General features: G+C 55.6%; 1 protein-coding gene across 5 annotated transcripts in view; it reads right to left on the bottom strand.

Annotated features, from left to right (window-relative positions):
- Positions 1–2,023: 2,023 nt before the first annotated feature.
- NF2 (neurofibromin 2) overlaps positions 2,024–23,601 on the bottom strand; it is a 47,105-nt gene continuing 25,527 nt past the window's right edge. Inside the window, exons 11-17 of one of the 5 annotated variants that reach the window (XM_042023279.1) lie at positions 21,538–21,660; positions 20,948–21,165; positions 20,209–20,314; positions 15,024–15,154; positions 12,689–12,848; positions 10,971–11,015; positions 2,024–3,496 (exon numbers count right to left, since the gene is read on the bottom strand). In XM_042023279.1, coding sequence (XP_041879213.1) covers positions 10,980–11,015; positions 12,689–12,848; positions 15,024–15,154; positions 20,209–20,314; positions 20,948–21,165; positions 21,538–21,660 — 774 coding nt within the window. In that variant the 3' untranslated portion in view covers positions 2,024–3,496; positions 10,971–10,979. Of the gene's footprint in view, positions 3,497–10,970; positions 11,016–12,688; positions 12,849–15,023; positions 15,155–18,288; positions 18,478–20,208; positions 20,315–20,947; positions 21,166–21,537; positions 21,661–23,601 lie in introns of those variants that run through there. The other 4 variants (XM_042023290.1, XM_042023262.1, XM_042023270.1 and 1 more) reach the window with 4 other exon arrangements.

The raw sequence follows: 23,601 nt of genomic DNA, 5'->3' as shown, positions 1-23,601 counted from the left end.
AATTCCCACCGCTGTTGGGTGGGCAGTGGGTGACCCCGAAGAGCCGCTGAGGTGCCCTGGTCCCCTCAGCTCCACCCGACCTTGTGGTGGCCCATGGCCAGGTGCAACCGTGCCGTGCCCTTGTGCTCGAACCCTTCCCTCATGTACACCCCCCACACACACGTGCAGGAGCCCCCCAGCCCTGCCCGGGCTTTGTCAGTGTCCCCCTGTCCCCACAGTGACCCCCTCCCTTGTCCCCCTGAGGCACCCGGGGCTGGGCAGCACCCCGGGGTGCAGCGGGACAGCGGGAGGGTGACAGAGCAGCAGCCCATGGGTGTGGGGAGGCCACACCAGCAGTCCCCGGGCTGCACAGCCAAGCCAGAGCCATCCCTGCCTCAGTTTCCCCATCTATCCCGTCTGCCCATTCCAAGCTCTTTTCCTGCAGGAGTTGCTGGCCAAAGCTGTGCATGTTTTGGGGGGGCTCTGAACCGGCACCCTGAATCCCCAGCCAGGGCTCCTGGCCCCTGACTTGCCACCCACGGCCACTCTGTGCCCCTTCTGTCCCTTTCATCTCCAGCTCTCGACATTTTATGTTATTGCTGAGAGTATTTAATGGTTTGGAAGTGAAATAACGTGAGTTGAGGAGACTTTGGGGACCCCAGAGTGAAGAACTGCTGCCAAAGCACTCCTAGGGTGCTGCCTGGGATTGGCCAAATCCCCAATTCCCTTCCTCAGGAACCCACGGCTGGGGAAGGGGCTGGGAGAGGTGCACGGCAAAGGCTTCTCAAAGCACCGCTTTGCTCCTCCAGCAAAGTCAGCTCACACCAACCCACGCCCGCAGCTCCTGTTGAGTTCAGTTTGCTAAAAAGGGAAAAAATCAGGGTGAAACATCCTTTGACAGGAGAGAAGTGGCCTGGGATGTGCCAGGGAGGGCAGGCAGGGAGCTGGCACAGGGCTGGGAGTGTGAGAGGCGACTCTGGGAACGTAGAAGACCCTGAGGGTGCAAGGCTGGGAATGTGCAAGGCTGGGAATGTGCAAGGCTGGGAATGTGCAGTGCTTTGTGCAGAGCACTGGGAGCAACAAGGATCCCCATGCCAGAGGTGGATCCATGCTGCATCCATCCCTGGCTTCACCCGGTGCATCCTCAGCGCATCCATCCCTGCACATCCATCCATCCCAGCACATCCCATCCCAGCACATCCATCCATCCACCCCAGCACATCCATCCATCCCAGCACATCCCATCCCTGCACATCCATCCCTGCACATCCATCCCCTGTGCATTCCCAGTGCATCCCCCTGCCCTCCTGCCCTGGCCTGTGCTGGAAAGAGCTCTTCTGGATGAATTTCAGGATGCAGGCGGTGCAGGTGACACACCAGTTGAATTCCTGTCACCACAGGCCACGTGGGAAATCGAGTCACCCTCCACATCCCTCACCGGCTGCCTTCAGCCTCCCCAGAATTCCCGTGGGTATCCCACTGGCATCCCTCTGCCAAAAGAAACCCCGTCCCTCCCCCCTCAGCCCTGCTTAAAACAACAACAACCGGAAAAAATCCCCCAGCCCACCCGCGGCGCTGGGGACGAGCTCTGGTCAGGAGCTCCGGGGAATGTCCCGGGATTTTGCTGCCGGAGAGCGGATGAAAAGCATCCATCGCCGATCCCAGCGGGGCCGGAGGGCCGGGAACAGCCCCGGGGGTCGGGGCTTGCTGGGCTGGGCCGGTTTCGTCCGTGATTAATTATAAAATTGAGGTCAATGCAGCACATCCTTTATTCATTCCAGGCAGGACGGAATCAGGGATGGCAAACACCGGGCTCAGCCCCTCTGGGCACCCCAAACCCCTCTTCCCTCAAGGAGGGATGCAAAGAGCCCCAAGGGACCGGGGACAGCGGGACTCCGGAGCCATCCCGATGCCGTGGGAGCTGCCGGAGGGATCCCAGCACTGCAGCCGTGCTTCCCAGTAATCCCGGCACTGCTAACTGCGGCAGCCGGGCTCCGAGCAGTTCTTCCCAAAGGAAAAAAAAAAAAGGCAAAGAAGCCTCAGCTCCCCTCCTAGTGCTGTGAATTTTTATTAAAACAGGAGAAAACAGTTATTCCTTCGGAGTACAACAGTCCAGGGCATGGGAAAGCAGCTGTGCCAGGCCACAGCCATCCGAACTGCAGCCACGTGCGGGGAATTGATCCCAGGGTTTAAATAAAAAGGGTTGGGATGGGATTTACTCCACGCCAAGCCCCGGGCTGAGCCTGCGGTGGGGCTGTGGGTCCGGGGAGGTTGTGGGAAGGAGGAACTGGGGGTCCTGAGGGGATGTGGGGGATCCTCAGGGCAGCACCGGCTCTGCTGGAGGGTAAATCGCAGCTGGAAGAGGATTCCACCCGAGCGGGGAACAGGATTTGGGACGGAGACAGGAACGGAAGGTCAGGGCATCCCTATTCCCCCCGCGGGGGGGGTCAGAGCAAAGGCACCCGCGATGGGATAGGCAGGAGCAGGCAGCCCCGGGCTCAGCCCGGGAAGGGGGCTGGGACGCCCTGGGATCCAGGGAAAGCCCAGCCCGGTGCCCCCGGACCCCCCAGCCTGAAGCTGCCCAGGTTTGTCACAGTTTGCAGGAACAAGAAGGTTTCATTTGGTTGGCACTAGCTGTTCTCCCGCTACCTGTGCCCAGCAGCGAGGAGGAGGAGGAGGAGGAGCCCTTCCTCCCTCCCACCTCCTCTCCCCAGGGAAGCAGCCAAGGATCCCCCCAGCCCCAGGTCCCTGGAACCCGCTCCCTGCTCCTCTCCCACCCCAGCGGGCGCTGGGAGAGCCGGCGCGACGCTCCTGATTTACAGCACTCCACTGGAACATGCTCGGGATCCTAATGGAGCTCCCGGCACCGCCGCACGCGCCGGGCTCCGGGAGCAGAGCAGGGCTCCAGGGCCGGCACACGGAATTCCAGGCTGGCACAAGGGGCTCCGGGAGCAGAGCAGGGCTCCAGGGCCAGCACACGGAATTCCAGGCTGGCACAAGGGGCTCCGGGAGCAGAGCAGGGCTCCAGGGCCGGCACACAGAATTCCAGGCTGGCACACAGCTCCGAGCCCACAGGAGAAGGCAATCCAGAGGGATGTCATCCCTGCCAGGGAGCCCCTCGGGCACACTCCTCTGCTGGCTGCCAGGGTGGGAAGGCACGGCCACAGCCCCGACCCCCGGCTCCAGGGAAAAGCCTGGAGGGCCGAGCCTGGAAGCAAAGCTAGAAAAATAAGGAAAAAAGCTGGAAAACCCAGGAAAACCAAGTGTCAGGAGGAGGAGGATGAACGGATGCTGAGCTAGAGAGCATCACACAGTCCATGGGCAGCCGGCCCCGAGTCCATCGGTGTGCAGAGGCTGGAGCAGCTGGCTGGGTCCGGGGTGATCCCTCTGGCAGCCCCCGGCTCCGGGACAGGCTCCGGCTGGGCAGGAGCCTCGGGAAGCAGCAGCGGTGTGGAGCAGTTGTCTCCTAGAGCTCCTCGAAGAAGGCCACGCGGGACTTGGTGCTCTGTAGAGTGAGCTGGAAGAGAGCAGAGCGGGATCAGGGGGCACCCTCCAACCTCACAGGGGGCACCCGCCCCAGAGTCGCCGCCAGGAGGGAGCTGCTGCCTCCTGTACCCCTCCGAAAGTACCAGGGAACGTGGAAGCCGGGGGGGTGCGGAAGCTGGGGGTCGTGCAGCCCCCACCACAGCAAGCACAGCCCAGGGAAAGCGGGGCAGAGACTGAGTCAAGGTCATGGGCATGGCTGAGGCTTCCAGGATGTGGGATACATGGCAGAGCAGATCCAAGGAGCCAGTCCAGGGGCCCCTGACAAGGAGGACATACGAGGGGTCTTGGGAAGCTGGAGGAGAAACACCTCCATGAGCTGAGGGAGAACCCACAACTCCAGCAGCCACCGGCACGTGTCCCCTCTGTCACCAAACATCCAACCCCATCCCAGCACGTGTGATCCATGCAGCCACCCCGGGACCTCATCCCAGCCTTGCTCCATCCATTCCACTGGAGGACAGAGCCGGAGAGCCCTCTCTCCCAGGACTGTCCTTGCAGGCCCAGCAGGACTCAGAAACCCTTGGAAAGCTTTCCACAGCCATCCCAAAAATAACACCCCACGGAGTAGCCGTGAGCCCGTCTGCTAACAGGCCAGAGGAGATAAAGGAAATCCTCAGTGGTGGGGAAGAAATCCCAGGATTTACAGACATCCCGATGGAGTGCACCGGGAGAAGTGCCACCTTCCCGGCAGCTGCTGGATCGCCAGGAGTTTGCCAAAGCAGCCGGCTAATTGCCAGGGCTCGGCTTCAGCTGGATTAAGCACGGTGCCTTCCGTCGGGAATGCCGGTTTTGCTGGAACAGGAATCCTGGGATCACCTTACAGTGAGTTAAGCCCCTCAACCAGGCTGTCAGGCGTTTTCCCCCTCCCTGCTTCTCCCCCATGGCTCTTCCTCAGTAATTCCTTCACAGCTCTAATGCCAGTCGGGAAAAAATCTGTATTGCAGGGGAAATTTCTGCAGGGCCTTAATAATCTTTCTTGGCAGCAGCTCCTGGGCCAGGGCTGGCTCTCCTCCTCCTCAGCATCCCCCTGGCTGCTCCAGTGTCCCCTCTGGAGCTGGATGGGAGGTGGGTGAGGTGGGACAGGGATTCTCTGAGCTACAGGCAGTGTTTTTCCTCTCTAAGGCTGGAGAGGGAAAAAAAAAAAAAGGAGCAGAGAGCCCCAGGCTGCTGCCAGACCCACTGCTGGGGCCATCTGACAGGAAGCCCCATCCCTGGAAGTGTTCCAGTGTCTAAAGGGGTACAAAACAGTTGGAGAAGGACTTGGGACAAGGCATGGAGCAACAGGGTAAGGAGAAAGGGCAGGGCTGGATGGGATATTGGGAAGGAATTGTTCCCTGGGAGGGTGGGCAGGCCCTGGCACAGGGTGCCCAGAGCAGCTGTGGCTGCCCCTGGATCCCTGGCAGTGCCCAAGGCCAGGTTGGACATTGGGGCTTGGAGCAGCCTGGGACAGTGGGAGGTGTCCCTGCCATGGCAGGGGTGGGAATGGGATGGGTTTCAAGGACCCTTCCAATGCAAACCATTCCACAAATCCATGATCTACCTGCCATCCATCTCTTTCCCAAGGCTGTGCCTCTGAATCCATCCCTTCTGCGGCCTGGCTGGGGAACCAGAGCCGCCTCCCACCCTTCCCCAGCCCACAGGAGCTCATTCCTCACAGCACAGTGAGGCAGATGCCCCCAGGACCCCCGTGGCAAAACCAGTGCTCTGCTCAGAGCCGGCTGCAGCCGCTGATGGAGCACAGGGAAGATGTTTCCCTCAGGCTTATCAAGGAATCCGACTGTTTCAAGCCTGGCTCTCTGCCTGTAGCTACACACAGCTCTCCATTAACCCCCCACGTGTTTTTGGGGTCCTGGGGTACCCCGAGGGCAGCCTGAGCCCAAAGCTGTGCCTGTCTCAGCCCGGAGATTTGGGAAGCGGGCGGAGGCAGAGCTCCGGAGCATCCAGCACAGGCACAGAGAGGAAGGAGAGATGCAGCCCTGCTCCTTTGCTGGATGCTTTCATCCACAACATCCAAAGGCTCCTGGAGAGGCTCAGTGGTACTTTTTTTACCTACCCAGGGAATCTGAGGCACGGGAAGAGCAGCCATACAGGGAGTGGGAGCAAAGGTGGGACTTGAGGAGATGGGATCCCATGGAGAGGTGTGAGCACAGACTTCCCAAGAGGGCCGTGCCCTGTGGATCACTGGCTCCCAGCAGTGGCCAGATTTTGCCACCTGAAAGGCAAAGACCACAGGGATTCCCCCCTGGGAGGGTGGGCAGGCCCTGGCACAGGGTGCCCAGAGCAGCTGGGGCTGCCCCTGGATCCCTGGCAGTGTCCAAGGCCAGGCTGGACATTGGGGCTTGGAGCAGCCTGGGACAGTGGGAGATGTCCCTGCCATGGCAGGGGTGGCACTGGATGGGCTCTAAGGACCCTTCCAATGGGGACCAGGACCAGGATTGGGGCTGCCCAGCAGCTCCAGGCAGCTGCCTCCTCACACCCGACTGCAGCCAGGCACCGGAACTGAGGAAATCAGGGCTGCTCCTGACTGCACCCTGACTCTCCACCGCCCGTGCCAGGAGGGAAAACTCTCCCCCTCCCTTTTTCCTTCTTTTATGGTTGTTTCCCTCACTGTGGAGCGCAGGCAGGGCTATCCTTGCTCCCACTGGGAGCACCACACAGGACCAGTCCCGAGGGATGTGCTGGGGGAAGATGGGAAGAGCCGAGGGGAGCTCCTGGGGCATCCTGACTCATCCCAGCCGGCGCTGTGGGAGCGGGTGGGCACGGGGAGCTCTCTGCAGGGAAATCCCACTCCTTCAACTGGTTTTCCTTCCTTTTCTGCACTGGGATATGAAATCAAAGAGGAGAGCACCACCCTGTGCTGGCCTCTCCATCGTCTGTGGGGTGAAAGCCTCCAACACCTCCAAAAAACTCTGCGCAGTCTCCGCATCCCCTTTTCCCGGCCAGGCGAGGAGAAATAAATATCCCTCCCCATAGCGTAAGGCTGCGCAGGGTGATTAAGAGGGAGTTACATCCTCGTCAGTGCGGAGAAAAGGGAAAAAAAATTGATTTACAAGCAGTATTATGATAATCTCCTTCCTGCAGGAGGGAGGGTGGGCTCCCGATGCTCTACCAGAGCCATCAAGGAAAATTTAGAGGGAGAGAGAGGCAGCACAATTAAGCGGCCTGAGCTCCAATGAATCAAGATCTGAGGAAGGGAAGAGAGGGAAGAGTCCCACTCCCCGCATTCCTGGGCCAGGGCCCCTCCAAGCCTGCTGCTACCCAGGGCTGCTGGACTGATTTGATTTAGGAAACACAAACAACCCAAAGCAACCCAGTAAGTGCCTGGCAGGCACCGGCGGTTTGGAGCGGGTAACCCAATAACTGCAGGCACAGCACTGCAGGGGCCAGGCAAACCCAATCCAGGGGAACCCCCCGAGGCTCCTGCGAGCTCCCGGAGCTGGGGCCATCCCCACGCAGCAGGCAGGGCAAGGGGATGCAATTCACACCAAGCCTCCCCCAGCAAGGAGAGGCTTAAATATCTCATTTCCTTGCTGTCTATCCTGCAGCCTGGCCAGGCTAGAGCAGAGGGGGACCTGTGCCACCCTCACCCCGTGCGATGCCAGGATGTTTTCCTGTGGCTGGGAAGATCTACAGTCCTTGCTAATCATCATCCACTGCTCCACACACTAAATCCTCTTTATTCCCCACTCGCTGCCCTGGTGCCTTTCTCCACCCCTGCCCACTCCCCAGTCCCACCGGCCAGGTGGACCTTTCCATTCCCAGCGTTACTTTTGAACCCAAACCCTATTTTCCTGTGATTCTTCCCCTTTCCCTCCCGCTCCCGTCTCACTCCCACGCTGCCGTTTATTCTCTCCCGAGCACAACTGTCCCCCAGCCCCCGATGCTTTGATGAGCCCGTTTGAAAGGAGAAGATGACGCTCCATGTGAAGGAAACGCTTTTCAAAGGCTGCCACAGAAATAGCTGATAGGCCTGACGTTTCCTACTTTCCTCTTGTTCCTTGTAAACAAGGAAAAGAGGCTGCCGTGTCCCAGTTTAACTGCCTGGGAGTTTCACTTCCCAGCTCCGAGGAGAAGCGGGAAGAAAATGAACCTGGAAGGGATGTGGCCTCTCACACGTGGGGGTGCGCAGGCAAGATCCACGTGGGATGAGCCTCCACCTCCTCATGCACTTGGAAAATGTGTTCCCAGAGCTGCTCTGCCCACCGGGTATCTCCCAGCTCCCACCTGCACCCCAGCCAGGTGCCAGGCTGAGTGAGAAGCTGGCAGCCTCACTCATCTTTTCCAACCTCACAGCTTCCAAGGGAATGGGAAACGCCGGTGCTGCTGCTCCTGGGAAGTCCCCCGCTGGTGGCGTGCCTGTTCCGCCTTCCCTTTCCAGCTGGGATCGGGTTATACAGCTCTGCAGGAGACTCAAGAGCACCTCATCCCTATCCCAGGATCCACAGGGAAGGATGGCAGCTCAGCCTGTGCTGTCCCACCCAGGCTCCCTCCTTTTGCCCCTCGCAGAGCATTCCTTGAGCTGGTCCTTTCCCTCTGCAGGACGAGGCACCAGGGGAACAACAACATCCTCCATCTCCCCACCAAACCACTGGAGCAAAACAGACCTATTCCAGGGAATCCGCAGTTCCAGAGGGGGAAAGGTGAGCAAAGGAGATGACAGGAACCCACAGGAATTGTGAAGTCCTTGAGGGACAGGTTTCAGTGATCCCCAGCACGCTGCTTGCCTGGTGCAGGTGGAAAACAGGGAAGGTGTCTGCCCCAGCACCAGCCTCCCAAATTCCTTCCACCTGTGCAGATGATGAAGGAGCCTCCTGACATTTGGGGGTGGCACTTTCTGTCTGCATGACGAGACACTCAGGCAGCAGTGCCACCAGCAGCCACCAGTGTCCTTACAAGGACAGACCACAGCCAAAAGGTGGCAGGAGGGAAGCCAAGGCTGCAGGAGTCCCCTTGGCTCTGCCTCACTCACCCTTCTGTGCTTCCAGCTGGGAACTGTTCAGTGCCTAAATCCAAAGGGGACCTTAAAACCCATCCAGTCCCGGCACTGCCACAGTCAGGGACACCTCCCACTGTCCCAGGCTGCTCCAAGCCCCAATGTCCAGCCTGGCCTTGGGCACTGCCAGGGATCCAGGGGCAGCCACAGCTGCTCTGGGCACCCTGTGCCAGGGCCTCCCCACCCTCCCAGGGAACAATTCCTTCCCAATATCCCATCCAGCCCTGCCCTCTGACACTGGGAAGCCACTCCCTGTGTCCTGTTCCTCCATGCCTTGTCCCCAGTCTCTCTCCAGCTCTTCTGAAGCCCCTTTGGGCACTGGAAGGGCCTCTGAGGTCTCCCTGGAGCCTTCTCTTCTCCAGGTGAGCCCCCCCAGCTTGGAGAGCATCTCAGAGCATCTCCACAATGAACATTATCCAAGTCAAAGGCAACACTGGATCCACATCCAGGATCAGAGCCAGGAGAGGAGCCAGCAGGATCTGCACAATCCCCATGGGCCCCAGAAGTGATCCCCTGGGATTGAGCTCAAGCCCTGGAGAAGCTGCTCTCAGCCACGTGAGAGCCTGGCAGGAGAGGCCAAGGCTGCCTGTGGAAGGACCAGAGGCTCAACGACAAAGCCGCTTGTCTGGGAACAGGCACGGAGATTTGCTCCTTGCCTGGATACTTCAAAGGGCTTAAATCCCAGTAAATAAGCATGACTGTGCAAGAAGAAAGCAACTGGAATCAAAGACCTGATTGTGTTTTAGCAGCCTGTCCTGGGAGCTTTCCTGCAGTGGAGGAGATGAGGAAGAAGTGGGTTTTTCACCCTCTACCACAGCTTAAGTGACAAACCCTCCTGAATCGGAGCCAGCTGGAGCCACAGCACCAGCCCACGGTGGGGAGCTACGGAGAAGGGAGAGCAGCTTCCAGATGAGGTGTCTGTGCTGTGCCCACAGAGCTCATAAAAAGGGATTAGCATGTTAACCACGTAATTAAACATGAAAAACTTAGCAGGCGGCTTCAAAGGCAGGCACCAAACCCCAGAGGTCACACTGCAGTGCTTGCTGTGCAGCTGCTTTAATTATGGGGCTCCTCCCGGGCACTGGAGAGCTCCCAGCTGCTGGAAGAGTCTTCCCACAAACTGCCAGGGCTGAATTTCACCTCCCTGTGCTGCGGCTGCAAGTGGATTTCACCCCAAATTTACCTGCCGTGGAGCTCTTCAAGGCAGGTGTGATGGGATAATGGTTTTCATCCACGGCCAGTCTGTGTGGGGATGTCCAACACCTCCCTCAAGGTGGCCCAGACCTGCAGGGTCACCCCTTTCTGCCTCTTCCCCATGGAAGTGCTTAACAATGAGAGCAGCCTGTTTTGGGGAACATCCACAGCTCCCCAGAGCTGGCACAAACCCTGAACTCCAGGGACTTACAGCCCCTGGAACGGCTAGTGCAGTGAAGGACAGCACAGACTTGTGCTGACTGCTCCTGGGTAAAACATCCTCCTGCCTCTGCTCCTGAGCTCCAGAGGTGCTGGGGAATTGCTCTCTCTTTTCCAGCAGCTCTGCCACCTGTGAGTGCCACCATCCCAGCACTTCCCTGAGTGCCACCGACTCCAAGCTCCCAAAACCCCGCGGCTGTGCAAGAACCTCGCCCCAGGGAAGAGCAGGAAAGCTCCCCCGAACTCATCCTCCCAAAGGAGGGAGTGGATGCTCAGCACACACACAGCCTGAGCATCGAGGGCAAATCCTTGAAGGAAAGCAGGCTCTGGGAAGAAGAGACATGGCATTAAGAGAGCAGGACCCCCCCCGGGCGGGAGGAGGTGAGGCACAGACAGAGGCAGTGCAGGGAGAAGGACAACTCCTGTCCCCAGGTGTGCCAGTGACCTTCCCCTGGCCCAAGAGCCACCTGCAGACACCAGCTGTCCTCAATCCTCTCCTTTACCTTCCTGGGACGCTTCTCAAACAGGCAGAGCATCCTCGTGCTGCTCCGCTCCGAGACGGAGCTGTGCATTTTTAGCCTGTTTTGACAGTGTTGGCAGCAGTTGATGGGGTTTGGCTGTTTGTTTGGGGTATTTTTTTCCCTACATCCTGAATTTCTTTCTGCAGCAAACAAGGGGGGAAGGTGCTGGTTTACTTCATTAAAGGAATCTTCAAAGGCTGCCCTGCACCTCCGATAGATTCCCAACCACCGGTGCAAAAAACAGGCGTGCTGAATTATTTAAGTGCCTCTACCTGCACTCCCCCTCTGAGGTTGCCAACTCAACTTCTGCCAAGAAAGGCACTTCCCAGCATGGAGGATCAGGTGTAGGAACAAATGCAGAGAGGTGGGAGCGCTCCCAAGGGAGGGAGAGCCGGGCTGGAAGGGTGACCGCGGGCAGCCGGTCCCGCCGGAGCGCAGGCAAGCTCATGCACGGGTTAGTGCCACAGCCAGATCCCAGCACCCCCACGCAGAGTACCTTGGAATAAGGTATAACCTACTTGGAATGCTCAAATGCAGATAGGTCTTCTGCCCTGGGCTTGAGGCTAAACCAGCAAAATAAAATGAACAACAACAAATAATAATAATAACCCCCGTGTGTGATACAAGGGCAGGGGATTTGTGGGATCTTAGGGCTTGCCTGGAGCAATCAGCAGCTTCCAGGTGAGGCAGAGGGTTGGTGCCATTGAAGTATTGCTGGACTGATATCCCATTCCCAGTGCCCTGTGTTTTGCTTGCCTTCACCACGGCAAAGACAAAAGCCCTGCTGACCTCCCCGAGCAGAGCAGGCTGCAATTTCCCTCTGATGTCCCCACTAATAGTCTGTTACTTGGGAACCTTTGCTCCCTGCTACGATGCAGCAGCCGGGCAGCCTCGGCTCACTCCGGAAGGGAGGGGATGGGACAAGAGTCCAGCTTCAAAGAAAGGCAGAGTGACAGCACCATGACAAGCCCTGACAAACATGGAAATGATGGCCCAGGCACCCTCTTTAAGGGAGACAAATGGGACCATCAGCTCTCTATGAACTCCTCTCTGTCAGAAGTGAAAATTTAGCAGTTTCTGTTTAAACCAAGGACTTGGAACACAGAGACAAATCCTACGAAAACCTACTGGGAGCAGAAACGCCTCCAGATTCTACAGTGACAAAAGGGGCTGTGAAGATTTTTATTTTCTCTGCTCTGGTGTGACAGGAACCTGAATAGCTCCGGGCCAGCATGGGGAAGCTGCCAAGTGAGCCCCGCTAGATCCATTTTCCTGCCCCAATTCAGTGATCACAAACTCCCAGCCACGAAAGTCGGCAAGAACTGATATTTCCAAATCCTTTCAGAAGTAACTCTTGGCTGGGAGTAGTAAAGAGAGCAGGATTTGTTTTTCAAGCCTGGAGTTGTTACCACAGCCCGCATCCTGTGCCGTACGGATATGCGAATCCTTCCCGAGGACAGCTGCTAGCAGAAAGCCAGCCAGGAAAAAGCCTTGGCAGGGGAAAAAGCCTTTGCAGGTGAGTGGGGCTGACACCACATCCCACCAAATCCATCATGGATGTGCCCCCAGCCCCTCATTACAGAGCCCAGCACTGAGCCAAAGGAAAAAGACGGGATGTAGAAATAAAGAGGTTTTGTTGTGAGCTTTCAGGTGACCCCTGGGTCAGCAGACCCAGGCAGCCTGAATTTTTGGTTGAAGTTCCTCATGTCAGCCTCATTTCTGGAGGCAGGTGGCTCCAGGGAGCAGAGGTCTCACACCCCTGGCCAGCAAAGGCTTTGCTGTTAGTGACTGAAGCTGCACTACAGGTTTCTCTAGAGAGATTAAAAGAGAGGAAGAGCTTTTGGCTTTTTCCACTGAGAGCTCCTAAGTCAGGAGTATTTCTGCCCTCATTATTCACCAGACCAGCTCAGTGCTCAAAGGGAATGGCTGCAATAGGCAGGGAGGGCTTTTCTTGTTCTCTAGGGATGCAGATCCCTTCCAACAACATCCCAGTACAGCTTTGAAGGTTCAGCAAGACCTTCAGCCCTGGAGACCTTCACATCCCACCCCACAGCACTGGAGAGACCAGGCTGGGTCAGGACACCAGGAGCACCAGAAGCTGGAATTCTCTGTTCAAAGCTAAGCTGCTGGGGAAGAAAACCTAGATCCAACAATTTGATTATCAAAAGCAGGGTGATTTTAGGGCTCTTTTTCAAGGGTTTCATCAGGGGAGATACAAACTGGGGCCCTCTGATACCTTTTTAATAGTGTTGTGCTTGCTGTTGCCCCGGCTGGAGTTCTCGTTGTGCAAAATATCCAGAGCTGTCTCTCTCTCCTTGAGCTTCAGTGCCTCGATTTCTGTCTTCAGCTCGTTGAGCTGCTCCTGCAGGTGCTTGCTCTTCTCCATGTACTCCACCCTAACACACACACACACAAAACAGCCCCAGGTCAGCACTGACCAGCTGCACGTGGTGATGTGATACCCGATAACAGAATTATAACAGAAACAGCTTTTCTTCATTATTTTTAGCGTGTGGAACTGATACTATCAGTTTATAGCACACAGTGAGCTACTCAGAGCAATTATTTGTTCCTTATTAAAGAGGACCCAGACAGCCAAGCCAGCAATAAAAGTGTAAGTGACATTATTATACAAAATGAAACCTGAGCTGGTATTTTAAGTCTCCCAATTTGCAAGTGAAGCTGACACAGGTTTACACCACACAGTGGTTTAAGCAGCTACTCAGGACAGCTCTACACCCCTGCACCCCTTCCCAAACCTGCTCCACAACCCAAATCCACGAATCTTCCCACGAGGAAGGACGCTGATGTGCTGACTTGTTGTGTTTTAGAGGGATTTAGCTTGTAAAATGTGTGGGAGCAAGCGCTGTCCCCAAAATATCAGGTATCTTGTAGACACGCAGCATCCCTGGCAGAGAGAAAGCCTCCCAAAAAAAAAAAGCAAGGAAGGGGGAAAAACCCAATCCCCAACTCCAGCCATTCCCAAGACTTGTCCTGAACTGCCTTCCACAATGAAAAATCACACCGTGAGTTTTGTACCTGTGATTAACCCCCTGAGCCAGGTCAGAGGGCCAGCAGGGTAATAGGAACCCTTTCCAGTGCCAAAATTTGTAGAGAGGTTTGTCCCAGCACCAGAGGAAAGAGAACAGCCCCAGAGAAGACAGGAAAAGCATCCTATTGCTCTCAGCATTTGGCAGAGGCAGCTCTCCCTGCTCAGGAGAGCAGCATGACCTAGTTAGCAACCTGGCTACAGAACCAGGAATTATCGTGTTATTTTCAGCTTCTTTTTCCTTCTGGCTTTGGGAAAAGTTCTGAGAAGTTCTTAATCTCCTGTCTCTAGGTCTGTGATTTCACACACGGGAGAGGGCACTGAGAAGAGGCAAACTGAAGCACCCTCTGAGAGGGATCCAGGGGTGTGGCATTCCAGCCTCGGGAAGTGTTGGCCAGATCAGGATGACAGAGCCATTGTGGCTTTGATCTACGACCCAATCGATGAACAAAGCACATCATTACTACCAAGATTAAAATCTGACCTGCTTTGATTTCTGCTCAATTGGTAATTTCCAAGGCTACACTTACACCCTCAGGAAAACACAAGATCAAAGCTCATAATCACATCCAAACTTGCCGGGGAACACTTTTTATAGGGGAACTGAACGTGACACAAATTCCAAGGAGAAGGGGTTAAAGTCCTAGTGCAGGACCTTAACACACAGATGCAAACCCTCAAGCTCAGGGCTCCAGCACTCAGCCTCCTGTTAACTCTTTCCACCACCGTGGGCAATTCCAGCCTGAACAGGAGCCAGAATTCCACAGGGAGAGGAACTGCCTGGAGCTGGGCCCTGAGCTCACCTGTGAGCAGGTGGCAGGGACAGGTCTGTGACACCAGGTCCCCACCAGGGAAATGCTCAGCCAGGACAAGCACAGAATTGCTCAGGTTGGAAAGGCCCTCTGAGAACATCGAGTCCAACCATTCCCCAGCACTGCCAGGGCCACCGCTGACCCTGTCCCCCAGTGCCACATCCACAGGGCTGTTAAATCCCTCTGGGGATGGGGACTCCAGCACTGCCCTGGGCAGCTGTGCCAGGGCTGGACAGCCCTGCCCATGAAGAAATGTTCCCAACATCCGACCTGCCCCTCCCCAGCCCAGCCTGAGGCCGTTCCTTCTCCTCCTGTCCCTGTTCCCTTCGAGCAGAGCCCGACCCCCCCGGCTGCCCCCTCCTGTCAGGGACTTGTGCAGAGCCACAAGGTCCCCCCTGAGCCTCCTTTGCTCCAGGCTGAGCCCCTTTCCCAGCTCCCTCAGCCACTCCTGGGGCTCCAGCCCCTTCCCAGCTCCGTTCCCTGCCCTGGACACGCTCCAGCCCCTCCAGGTCTCTCTTGTCAGGAGGGTCCCAGAGCTGCCCCAGCACTGGAGGTGCCCCAGCAGTGCCAGCACAGGGGACGGGCCCTGCCCTGCTCCTGCTGCCACCCCAGGGCTGCCACAGCCCAGGTGCCCTCGGCCTTCTTGGCCACACCTGGCTCATGTCCAGCACAAATCCCAGCCCATCCTGGACTGGATGCGTGCCACGTACTTCTCCTTCTCGATTTCCATGGACAGCCTCTTCATGTCTGTATCCTTGAAGTCGAAGGAGAGGCTCTCGCTGATGAGGTTGAAGCTTGGCAGGTCAGTGGGCAGTGCTGTGGTACTCGAGTTCATGGACTGCTGAAGAGAGAGCACAAATTAATCACTCTGGGCCACACGAGTGTCACTACAGCAAACGTTCTGCAGCACTGATGTAAAATCAGAGCAACACTCGAGCCCACAGTCCCAAACACCAGATCAGCCTGGAGATCCCCTTGCTCCATTCCCAATTTGCTCCTCAATTCGAAGCCATTGCTCCTCCAGGACTCTTTGCAGCACTAAAGAGGAGACAAAACACCACCTGCCTTCAAAATCTATTGACAAAGCTTGGTAAAATCAAGGGTTTATCACTGCTATGTCACTTTTAAGCTGGACAGAAGCTGCCTCTTGGGGAGTCATCTGTCAGCTATTTAACATCCAGTCAGGTTTATAAAGTTCAAGCTGTGAACAGGGACAATGTAAGACCCCGTGCAGACACAGAGAGACAGGAGAGTCCTGCACTCCACAGCTCCCCAAAGCCTGAGCAAAGACCAATGTGACCCCAAAGATGCCATTCCAGCAAGGTCCACAGAGATGTACCGACACATTTTTATCTCCTCAGTAATTTACAGTTCCAAAGGTTTAAAAACCACTTCTAGATTCAGCTGGAAATGCTGAGATAACACAGCAAATCACTCCTGGAACACCTGAGCAAGGATTTGGGACTTTCTTCCTCCTGCAAAATGCTTTGATATCCCCCAGTGACACACACTGCCAGGCCCTCAGATTTTATGTTCTCCAAATAAATGACCCTTCTTCCTCTCAGTCAAAAATTCTGTCACACCTCTAACAAATGGGCTCATTAGGAGGAGAGGAAGAGCCTGATGGAGTCATGGCTCTGCTCCTGCAGCACGTTGGATGAGGTGGCAAACAGGGCACACGTCAAGGGTGGCACAGCAGCATCAGATGGGGCTGAGTCACAACTGCTGCCAGCCTGCTTAGCCCTGCTCTAGGGTATGAGAAACCCAGCCCAGCATCCAAAAGATCCCCCACCTCCCTCCTGGATGCTCCTTCTTGCTTTAAGGGATTCCTGTAAGGAAAACGATGTGCCCAAACCTGGAATGGCACTGCTGGGTACCCGCTCTAACAAACGAGAGTTTGAGCTTCAGCTGGTTCTTCCTTTCCCTCATTTCTCCTATTTGGGGTACTCCAGGCACTGTTTTCAGTTAGCTCCACTTCAGCAAGACCTGCAAGCACTGGGGTGACAGATTTACTCTGCACAATAACCTGCCTGTTTGCTCACCACCAGCCTGGAATTCACAAACAGCCAGGGCTCCTTCCCAGCTCGGACAAATCTGAGAGGGACAACATTTCATCGAGCGGCGGAGGTGGAACACAAACACCTCGTACAAGCATAAACAAGGTGGTGCCTCAAACTGCACTTGGCCTGGCTGGAGCCTTCCAGGTGAGTTAAGACCCACATGACAAGGAAACCCAGCTCCTTACTCCCCCTTTGCTGCCAGCACGGAACAAAGGCACATTAATTCTGGAGCAGGCGCTGGAAGGGACAGCTCAGTACCTAAATTCCAGTCTCGAAGGAAAGGGGACAGGTCTGCCAAAGCACTTAACTGATTTAAATACTTGCATCCCATTGACATTCAAGTCCCTTCCCTGTAAGGCACACAGGTGTTCCCAAAGCCCTTCCCACGTGAGGTTCTCCCGTCCCTGCAGCGCAGGGGAGCCAGGAGCATCCGAGCCAGCCTGCTGGCCTTCAAACAACCTTTAGCTTGTTTTTTTTCAGCACAAGCTTTGTTGGGTTTTGTTTTTAAAAACTCCCAACAGCAGCAGTAACAGTAGAGCAGGAGTTTCACTTGCTGCAGCCATTAAGGCCTGAGCCAATTCATCAGGGTTGCTACAGCCACTTCCTTCTCTTCCCTCGGCACAGCTCTGCCACGGAGCAAGGAAAAAATTGGTGGAGAAGCCAGGGAGCAACAGAAGTGAGAAAGAGTATGGAAAAAGCAAAGAGTGAGCAGGTTCAAAGGCACAGGCTTGATATGTGGAGCAAAGCATTTAACAGAATCATGGAATGGGTTGGGTGGGAAAGGATCTTAAAGCTCATCCCATCCCACTCCTGCCATGGGCAGGGACACCTTCCACTGTCCCAGGGTGCTTCAAGCCTCGTCCAGCCTGGCCTTGGACACTGCCAGGGATCCAGGGGCAGCCACAGCTTCTCTGGGAATTCCAGCCCAGCCCCTCCCCACCCTCCCAGGGAACAATTCCTTCCCAATATCCCATCCAGCCCTGCCCTCTGGCACTGGGAAGCCATTCCCTGGGTCCTGTCCCTCCAGCCCTTGTCCCAAGTCCCTCTCCAGCTCTCCTGAAGCCCCTTTAAGCACTTCAGGAAGGGGCTCTGAGGTCTCCCTGGAGCCTTCTCCTCTCCAGGTGAGCACCCCCAGCTCTCCCAGCCTGGCTCAAGAGCAGAGGGAGCCCTTGGAGCAGCTCCGTGGTCTCCTCTGGACTGGCTCCAGCAGCTCCAGGTCCTTCCTCTGCTGGTACCTCGGATCTGGAGGCAGCTCTGCAGGTGGGGTCTCACCAGAGCGGGGCAGAGGGGCAGAATTCCTGTTGTAGATTCCCTGCCATTTGCACCAATCCCGGGCAGGTGTTGCAGCAGGTGCTGTTACTTCTAATGCGTAGGCACAGGGTGATAAAAGGGACAGGGAGCTTTTTCCATATGTGTTTCCTCACCAGGAACAAACTGCAAAGCCCTGTTCCTGCATTACAGCAATTTCCTGCCATTAACAGAGGCAAGCACCACGCTGGCAGCGGTCATCCCTCTGATCCCTCTGGAATACAGAGCGAGACGGAGAATCCGGAGGGAGCACAGAGCAGGTCAAGAGGTTCCCCCCGCAGGGAAAGCTCCTCCTGGTGCTGCCACTGCCTTTACTCCACTGCTCAAGAATTTGGGCAAGCCCAAACCAGCTACTTAGAGCTCCCACAGGATCAGAGAGGAGGTGATTGCCTTTATCTGGCACCTGAAGGGCACTGAGGGAGGCAAAGAGCCGTCGCCAAGTCCATAAGGAATGAATTGTTCTCCAAGCCCTGACGGCCTGAGACTCAGATCCACGTCTCACTTCTCATGCATCACCTATCAGTGACATCATAAAAACAGCCTGGGCTTCAAGGACTAAAAAGACACTGAAACAAGCTTTAAAGAACCAGGACTGGAGACTGGAAAGTTGAAAAAATTATCTATTTAACTGTTTATTTTGCCTTTTCTGCAGCACAGTTAGGTTAGGGATTGGACTCGATCTTTTAAGGGTCTTTTCCAACCTAAATGATTCTCCATCCATCCGTTCCCTCCTTCCTCTCCTGCTCTTGGGAAGTCCTGCTTAGCTCCCAGCGTCAGGGGAAGACACAGCACAAGTCTGGGACCGTGGAAAAGAACAAGCCCAGTGTTACACCCTCGTTCAGGAAGAGAAAAGTCAGAATCCTGCACCATTCATCAGAGCTGCCATGAGTCTCCCAAAACCGGCTTTCAAAACAGGGTCCCTCCATGTGCTGGCAATCCAGGGAAGTGTAACAGAGGATGGAAGAGCCCAGCAAGGTGTTTTCACGTGGATACAGACATGCTGGTCACACCAGCCTCCTCCTGACCTTGGAAAACAACAGCCATGGAGTCTGTGCAGCATGGCCCTCATCCTAGGGCAGGGAGAGGGGCAGGAGGAGCAGCTGCATGAGGGGACCCTGCCACCAAAATGGGGAGGGAAAGAAGCATTTCCCTTCCCACCAGGCACTGGCAGCCATGCCCAGAAGGCCAGGGCTCTTCAGGGAAGGCAGAGGACACAGCCCCATGTGTCTGGAAGAGGCAGCTCTGCCTCCAGGCAGATGCAGCTGGAGGGGTGGAGCAATCCCACAGCATTCCCACTAAGAGGCTCTAACTGCACAGGAGCAGAGAGCAGAGCCACACAGCTGCTCCCTGCACTGGGATTTCGGCACAAGGGCTTCGAGCTGAGGCTCTGCTGGTTTCACTAAGGATGGACATGGCAACACGAGGGAACACGGATGTGGAAGAGCTGCCCAAATTCCACACTGGGCTGGTGTAGCCATGCAGCAGAGCTCCAATGAGGACACCACTCCCTGTGCACAAGTTAAACCCAGAATTAAGGAGCTGGTGCATCCAAGAATTCCAGTGACTTGTAAAAGAAGGAGCACCCCAAAGCTGGGGTTTATCCAGCACTCACTGACTGAGTGTCCCAAAGCTGAGAGCACCTGATTATTTTCCATCACTGTTATTTTTAACAGCTTCCAAATATTCTTGCAGGGAACTCCAGGGAATAGGGATGTAAAGTTGCTTCTTCTCAACCCCTCCCCAATCTGCTCCTCTAACGTTTCCAAAGGAGGGGGGAAGGAGCCTGCAGGTACAAATACAAGCCTCGGTGCTGCCGCCTGTAACTCCCACATCAAACCTATTCCTGATGCTCTTCCCCTTCCCTAAGGCCAGGAAGGAATGCTGGCAGGTGTGAGCTGCAGGGATGGGGGCACCTAACGGGGTTTGCAGGCACAATTAGGGAAGCAGAGGAAAAGAGCTGCCAGACAAGTCAGAGCAATGGTCATTTAGTCTGGCATTTCGGTGCCTGGCAGCAACCGGGACCAGATGCTTCAGAGGAAGGTGTGAAATCCTCTTAATGGACAATTATGGAATAATCTCCCTTCAAGTTAAGTTTTTTTTCCAGCACATAAAAGTCCAGTTTATGCCCAAAGAATGAATTTACAGGTTCTGAAGAGTGTTTATCCCACCTAACAAGAATAAGGACATACTTAACCCTATTTTAAAGGTTATTGCTGAGCTGCTGCACTCCACACATGCTGGCAAAGTGGGGCTCTGACACGGCTGCTAAATTGGTTTAAAATTTGCTGCTTTAATTTCCCCAGCAGCTCCTTTGCTCTCATAGCAAGAGGTGGGTGGGGAAAAAAAAAAAGAGCATAGTGAAGTTCTGTTGGATGAGATGCAGGGATGAAAAGGGCAAGCACTGCTCAGGATTCCTGAGCAGCCACGAGACAGCTCAGCCCCCTCCGTGGCTGGGATGGAGAAGGAGGCTCCTCCAGGCTACAGAGGAGGGCATGGAACTGGGAATTACAACACAGATCTCTCTTACTGTGTAGGAAGACTTGCTGGTGATCTCCAAGAGCTTCTGCTTCGCTCTGCGCTCTGACTCACGAGCCTCCTGCAGGTCCTGCTTGAGCTGATCAGCCTCCTTCGCCCTGCAAAGACCAAGAGCAAACAGCAAATGTCAGACTGGAGCCAGGAGGAACGAGAGGATGGAGAAGCAGGATGCCAGCGTAGGTGTGGAATAGGCAAGGAGAGATGGAGAAGGGCTGTGCTCATCCGAGCAGAAGGGCTGACACCCAGCAGGCTCTCACACGGAAAGGAGTCATCAGCTGGAAGGAAACAAGGCTGATCTTTTACTTGCTCACTGCCACATTCACCATGGGACCTGGGCTCGGGTGTCAGGAGGGTGGAAACAGCAGTTTTAACAAGGAGCAAAGTCTCTGTTCAAGGCTGACCTGGAACAGAACTCACGGCTGGAAAGGAGAACTGAACAACTGCGAGATAAGTAGAGGAATAAGGAGGGAATAGGGAATGTAGATCTACCATCCAGAGGAAGGACAACCTCCAAGTGTTATTAATGTTGTTAAATACTTTGGGGAATGCAGGGGAGGGATGGCAGAAAGCACCCAAAAGCAGAGCTGGCTTTTGGAGAGGGAAACCAGCTGGGCCCAAGGGCCATTTGCTGTTGGACACATGTGGGAAAGCTGAGGGAGGGTAACTCAGAGGGATAACTTGAAGGGGGTGGGAAGCAAAGCAGAGGCAGCTGCAAGGTTGTACCCTCTGACCTCCTCTCCGACTCCTCAGCCATTTTCAGTGCCAACATCTCTGCCTCCAGCACCTTCTGCTCCATCAGCCGCTTCTCCTCCTCGGTCCGGATGGCCGTGGCCTTGATGCGCTGCATCTCCTGCTCGGCCTCGGCCGCCTTCTGAGCCAGCAGCTTGGCCTCCTCCTCCGTGATCTGCGCCTTCTCCGCCAGCAAATCCGCCGTCTCCTCCGACCTCATCTGACAATTCCAGGACACGAAGCCATTAAGCACAGCCAATGTCTCCTCAAATGTGCCCACAGCCCCCGGAGCAGGGCCCCGAGCTGTTCGCTCCGACACGCTCCATAGAATCCCTCCCTTCCGTGAAAGCCTGCAGCCGTCTGCCGCCGAGGCCGGGATGTGCCCAGGCTCCGTCCCAAATCATCCTCTTTGTGCTCCTCCCAAGCAGCCCAGCAGGACGAAATAGCTCCATCCAGCCTGCTGCTCACTGGCCACTGGCAGCAGTTTGGGAGCAGCCTTAGGGCAGTTGTAGTGCGCTTCCAAAAACGCTTCCGCAGTGGAAAGAGTGAGGAGCAGCTGCAGGACTGGGGAAACGGCCTCCCAGGGACCTACCAGAGCCTCGTTGGCCATCGTTGCCTCCTCCTTCAGCTGCATCAGCCTCCTCTCCAGCTCATCCCTGGTCCTCTCAGCCTCTTCTCTCATCTGCTTCTCTCGTGCCAGGCGCTGCCGTTCCATCTGGGAAAAAGGGATTGGGGAAAGCGAGGAGAAAAACACACATGAGGAAGGTTTTCCATGGATGAGAAAGAGCCAGAGTTGGGGTCAGAGCACCGCTGCCTCCTCTCTGCTTAGTGACAACGGGAACGTCCCTGGACTGGGGTGACCTGATCGAAGAACAGAATCATGGAATCACTCAGGTTGGAAAAGACCTCCAAGATCATCAAGTCCGATTGCTCTCCCAGCACAGCCAAGGGCACTCCTAAACCGTGTCCCCAAGTGCCACATCCACACGTGTTTTTAACCCTTCCGGGGATGGTGATTCCACCACTGCCCTGGGCAACCTGTTAGAAGCTCCCTTGAAAAGTGCCATTGCTGAGGCAATTCCCATCCTCTGCTCAGGCTGTCACTCACAGCATGGCCACAGAAGCTGCCTGCAGGTGGTGATGTCCCCAGACAGTGCCCTCCTAGGCTGAGTCACAGGGCAGAACAGGACAAGTGGGTCCCAAGATCTCCAGTTTAACTCTCTGGAGTGTCTTACAGCAGGACTGGGTTTAAGGACAGTCCGAGGGCATCTCCCAAACACCACAGCATGTGGCAGGAGGCTGAAGGACAGAGATAGCTGCTCCTTTTGATCAGATATCCAACCCAGCATCCTGGAACCTTCACTTCCATTCGTTTAGAGGGAGGTCACACAGAGTGCAACCACCTCTGGCAATTCCTGGATACAAGAAACCCTCTCCATTTGCAGGGAACAGCAATGTTTCTCCAGGAGGGGAAGATCCAAGCCACCAGGATCTGGCAGCTCTTCCCAGAAGATGCTGGCAGGGTTGCTGTGCCCAGGGATGGCCCCTCCACTAGCCAAGAGCCCAAGGGAGCCATTGGGCTAATTAACACACTGAGTTTAATCCCTCCATCCCACAGGGATGGGGCATTATAAATATCCACGCTGCAGCCAGGACAGGAGACCTGCTGGGTTTAATAAGGGAAGGAAGTGAGACAAGGCACATTTCTCTGCTCCTTGGACACCAGCTGTGCTCTGAAAGCGGGACGCCCACTGTTCCAACCGTTCTGCTTCCTTCTATTAAAGGTTCCCCTCATTAATTATCATTATGATCTGCATCCCGCTCAGGACTTCCATTAACAAGAATTCCTGATCTAAAAGGGCTTTCTGAAACCAGTTAACAACTGTGGATGCTGGGGAGGGAGGAGGGAGCAGGGCAGGAGCCTGACCTTTCCCATGGAGCCCAAGTGCTCTGGATTTGGGAGCTCACATGAAGCCATAAGCTGCTGCTCCCTCCCAGTGCCCTCTCCCTCCCAGTGCCCTCACCTCTCCCAGCAGCCCAAAGAAGCACAGGATCTGGTGTTATCCAAACACACCAAAAACTCACAGACTGTAAAACTTACAGACTCATGGAATCGTTACGGTTGGAAAGGCCCTCTAAGATCAAGCCCAACCATTATCCCAGCACTGCTGCGTACACCGAAACACCACATCCACTTTTGAACTCTTCCAGGGATGGTGATCCCACCAGTTCCCTGGGGAGCCCATTCCAATGCCTGACCACCCATCCCTGAAGCCTCCAGCACTTGGACACCGTGCCACTCCTTCCAAGGAACCTTCTGCTCCATAAGGTCATGGCTTAGTGAACACGGTGGTGCTGGGTTGATGGTTGGAGATCTCAGTGTTTTACCAACCTTAATGTTCTATAGTGCCAACTCCTTCCTGACCAGAGGAATCCCTGTGGGAAGCACAAAGTCCCCCTTCCCCAGTGGAGCTTGTAGTGACTCAAGTCCTGTCTTCTCCTGCCACTCCACGAGCTCCAGGAGGGAGAACTGCCTCAGGAGGTACCTGAAGGACAAGTCCCATCCTATCTCCAGCCAAGCTGAGCACCTCAGCACCACACAAACACCAAGAGAGGTGCCTCATGGAGCAGCCATGCCCCGTTTCCAGGCCAGCTG

The sequence above is a fragment of the Corvus kubaryi genome, unplaced genomic scaffold (assembly GCF_017639235.1).
Source record: "Corvus kubaryi isolate FWS band 111438036 unplaced genomic scaffold, C.kubaryi_AGA036_p1.0 127, whole genome shotgun sequence".
Lineage (NCBI taxonomy): Eukaryota > Metazoa > Chordata > Aves > Passeriformes > Corvidae > Corvus > Corvus kubaryi.
The sequence above is the reverse complement of the archived record's forward strand: the minus strand, read 5'-3'. Positions and strand labels throughout refer to the sequence as shown.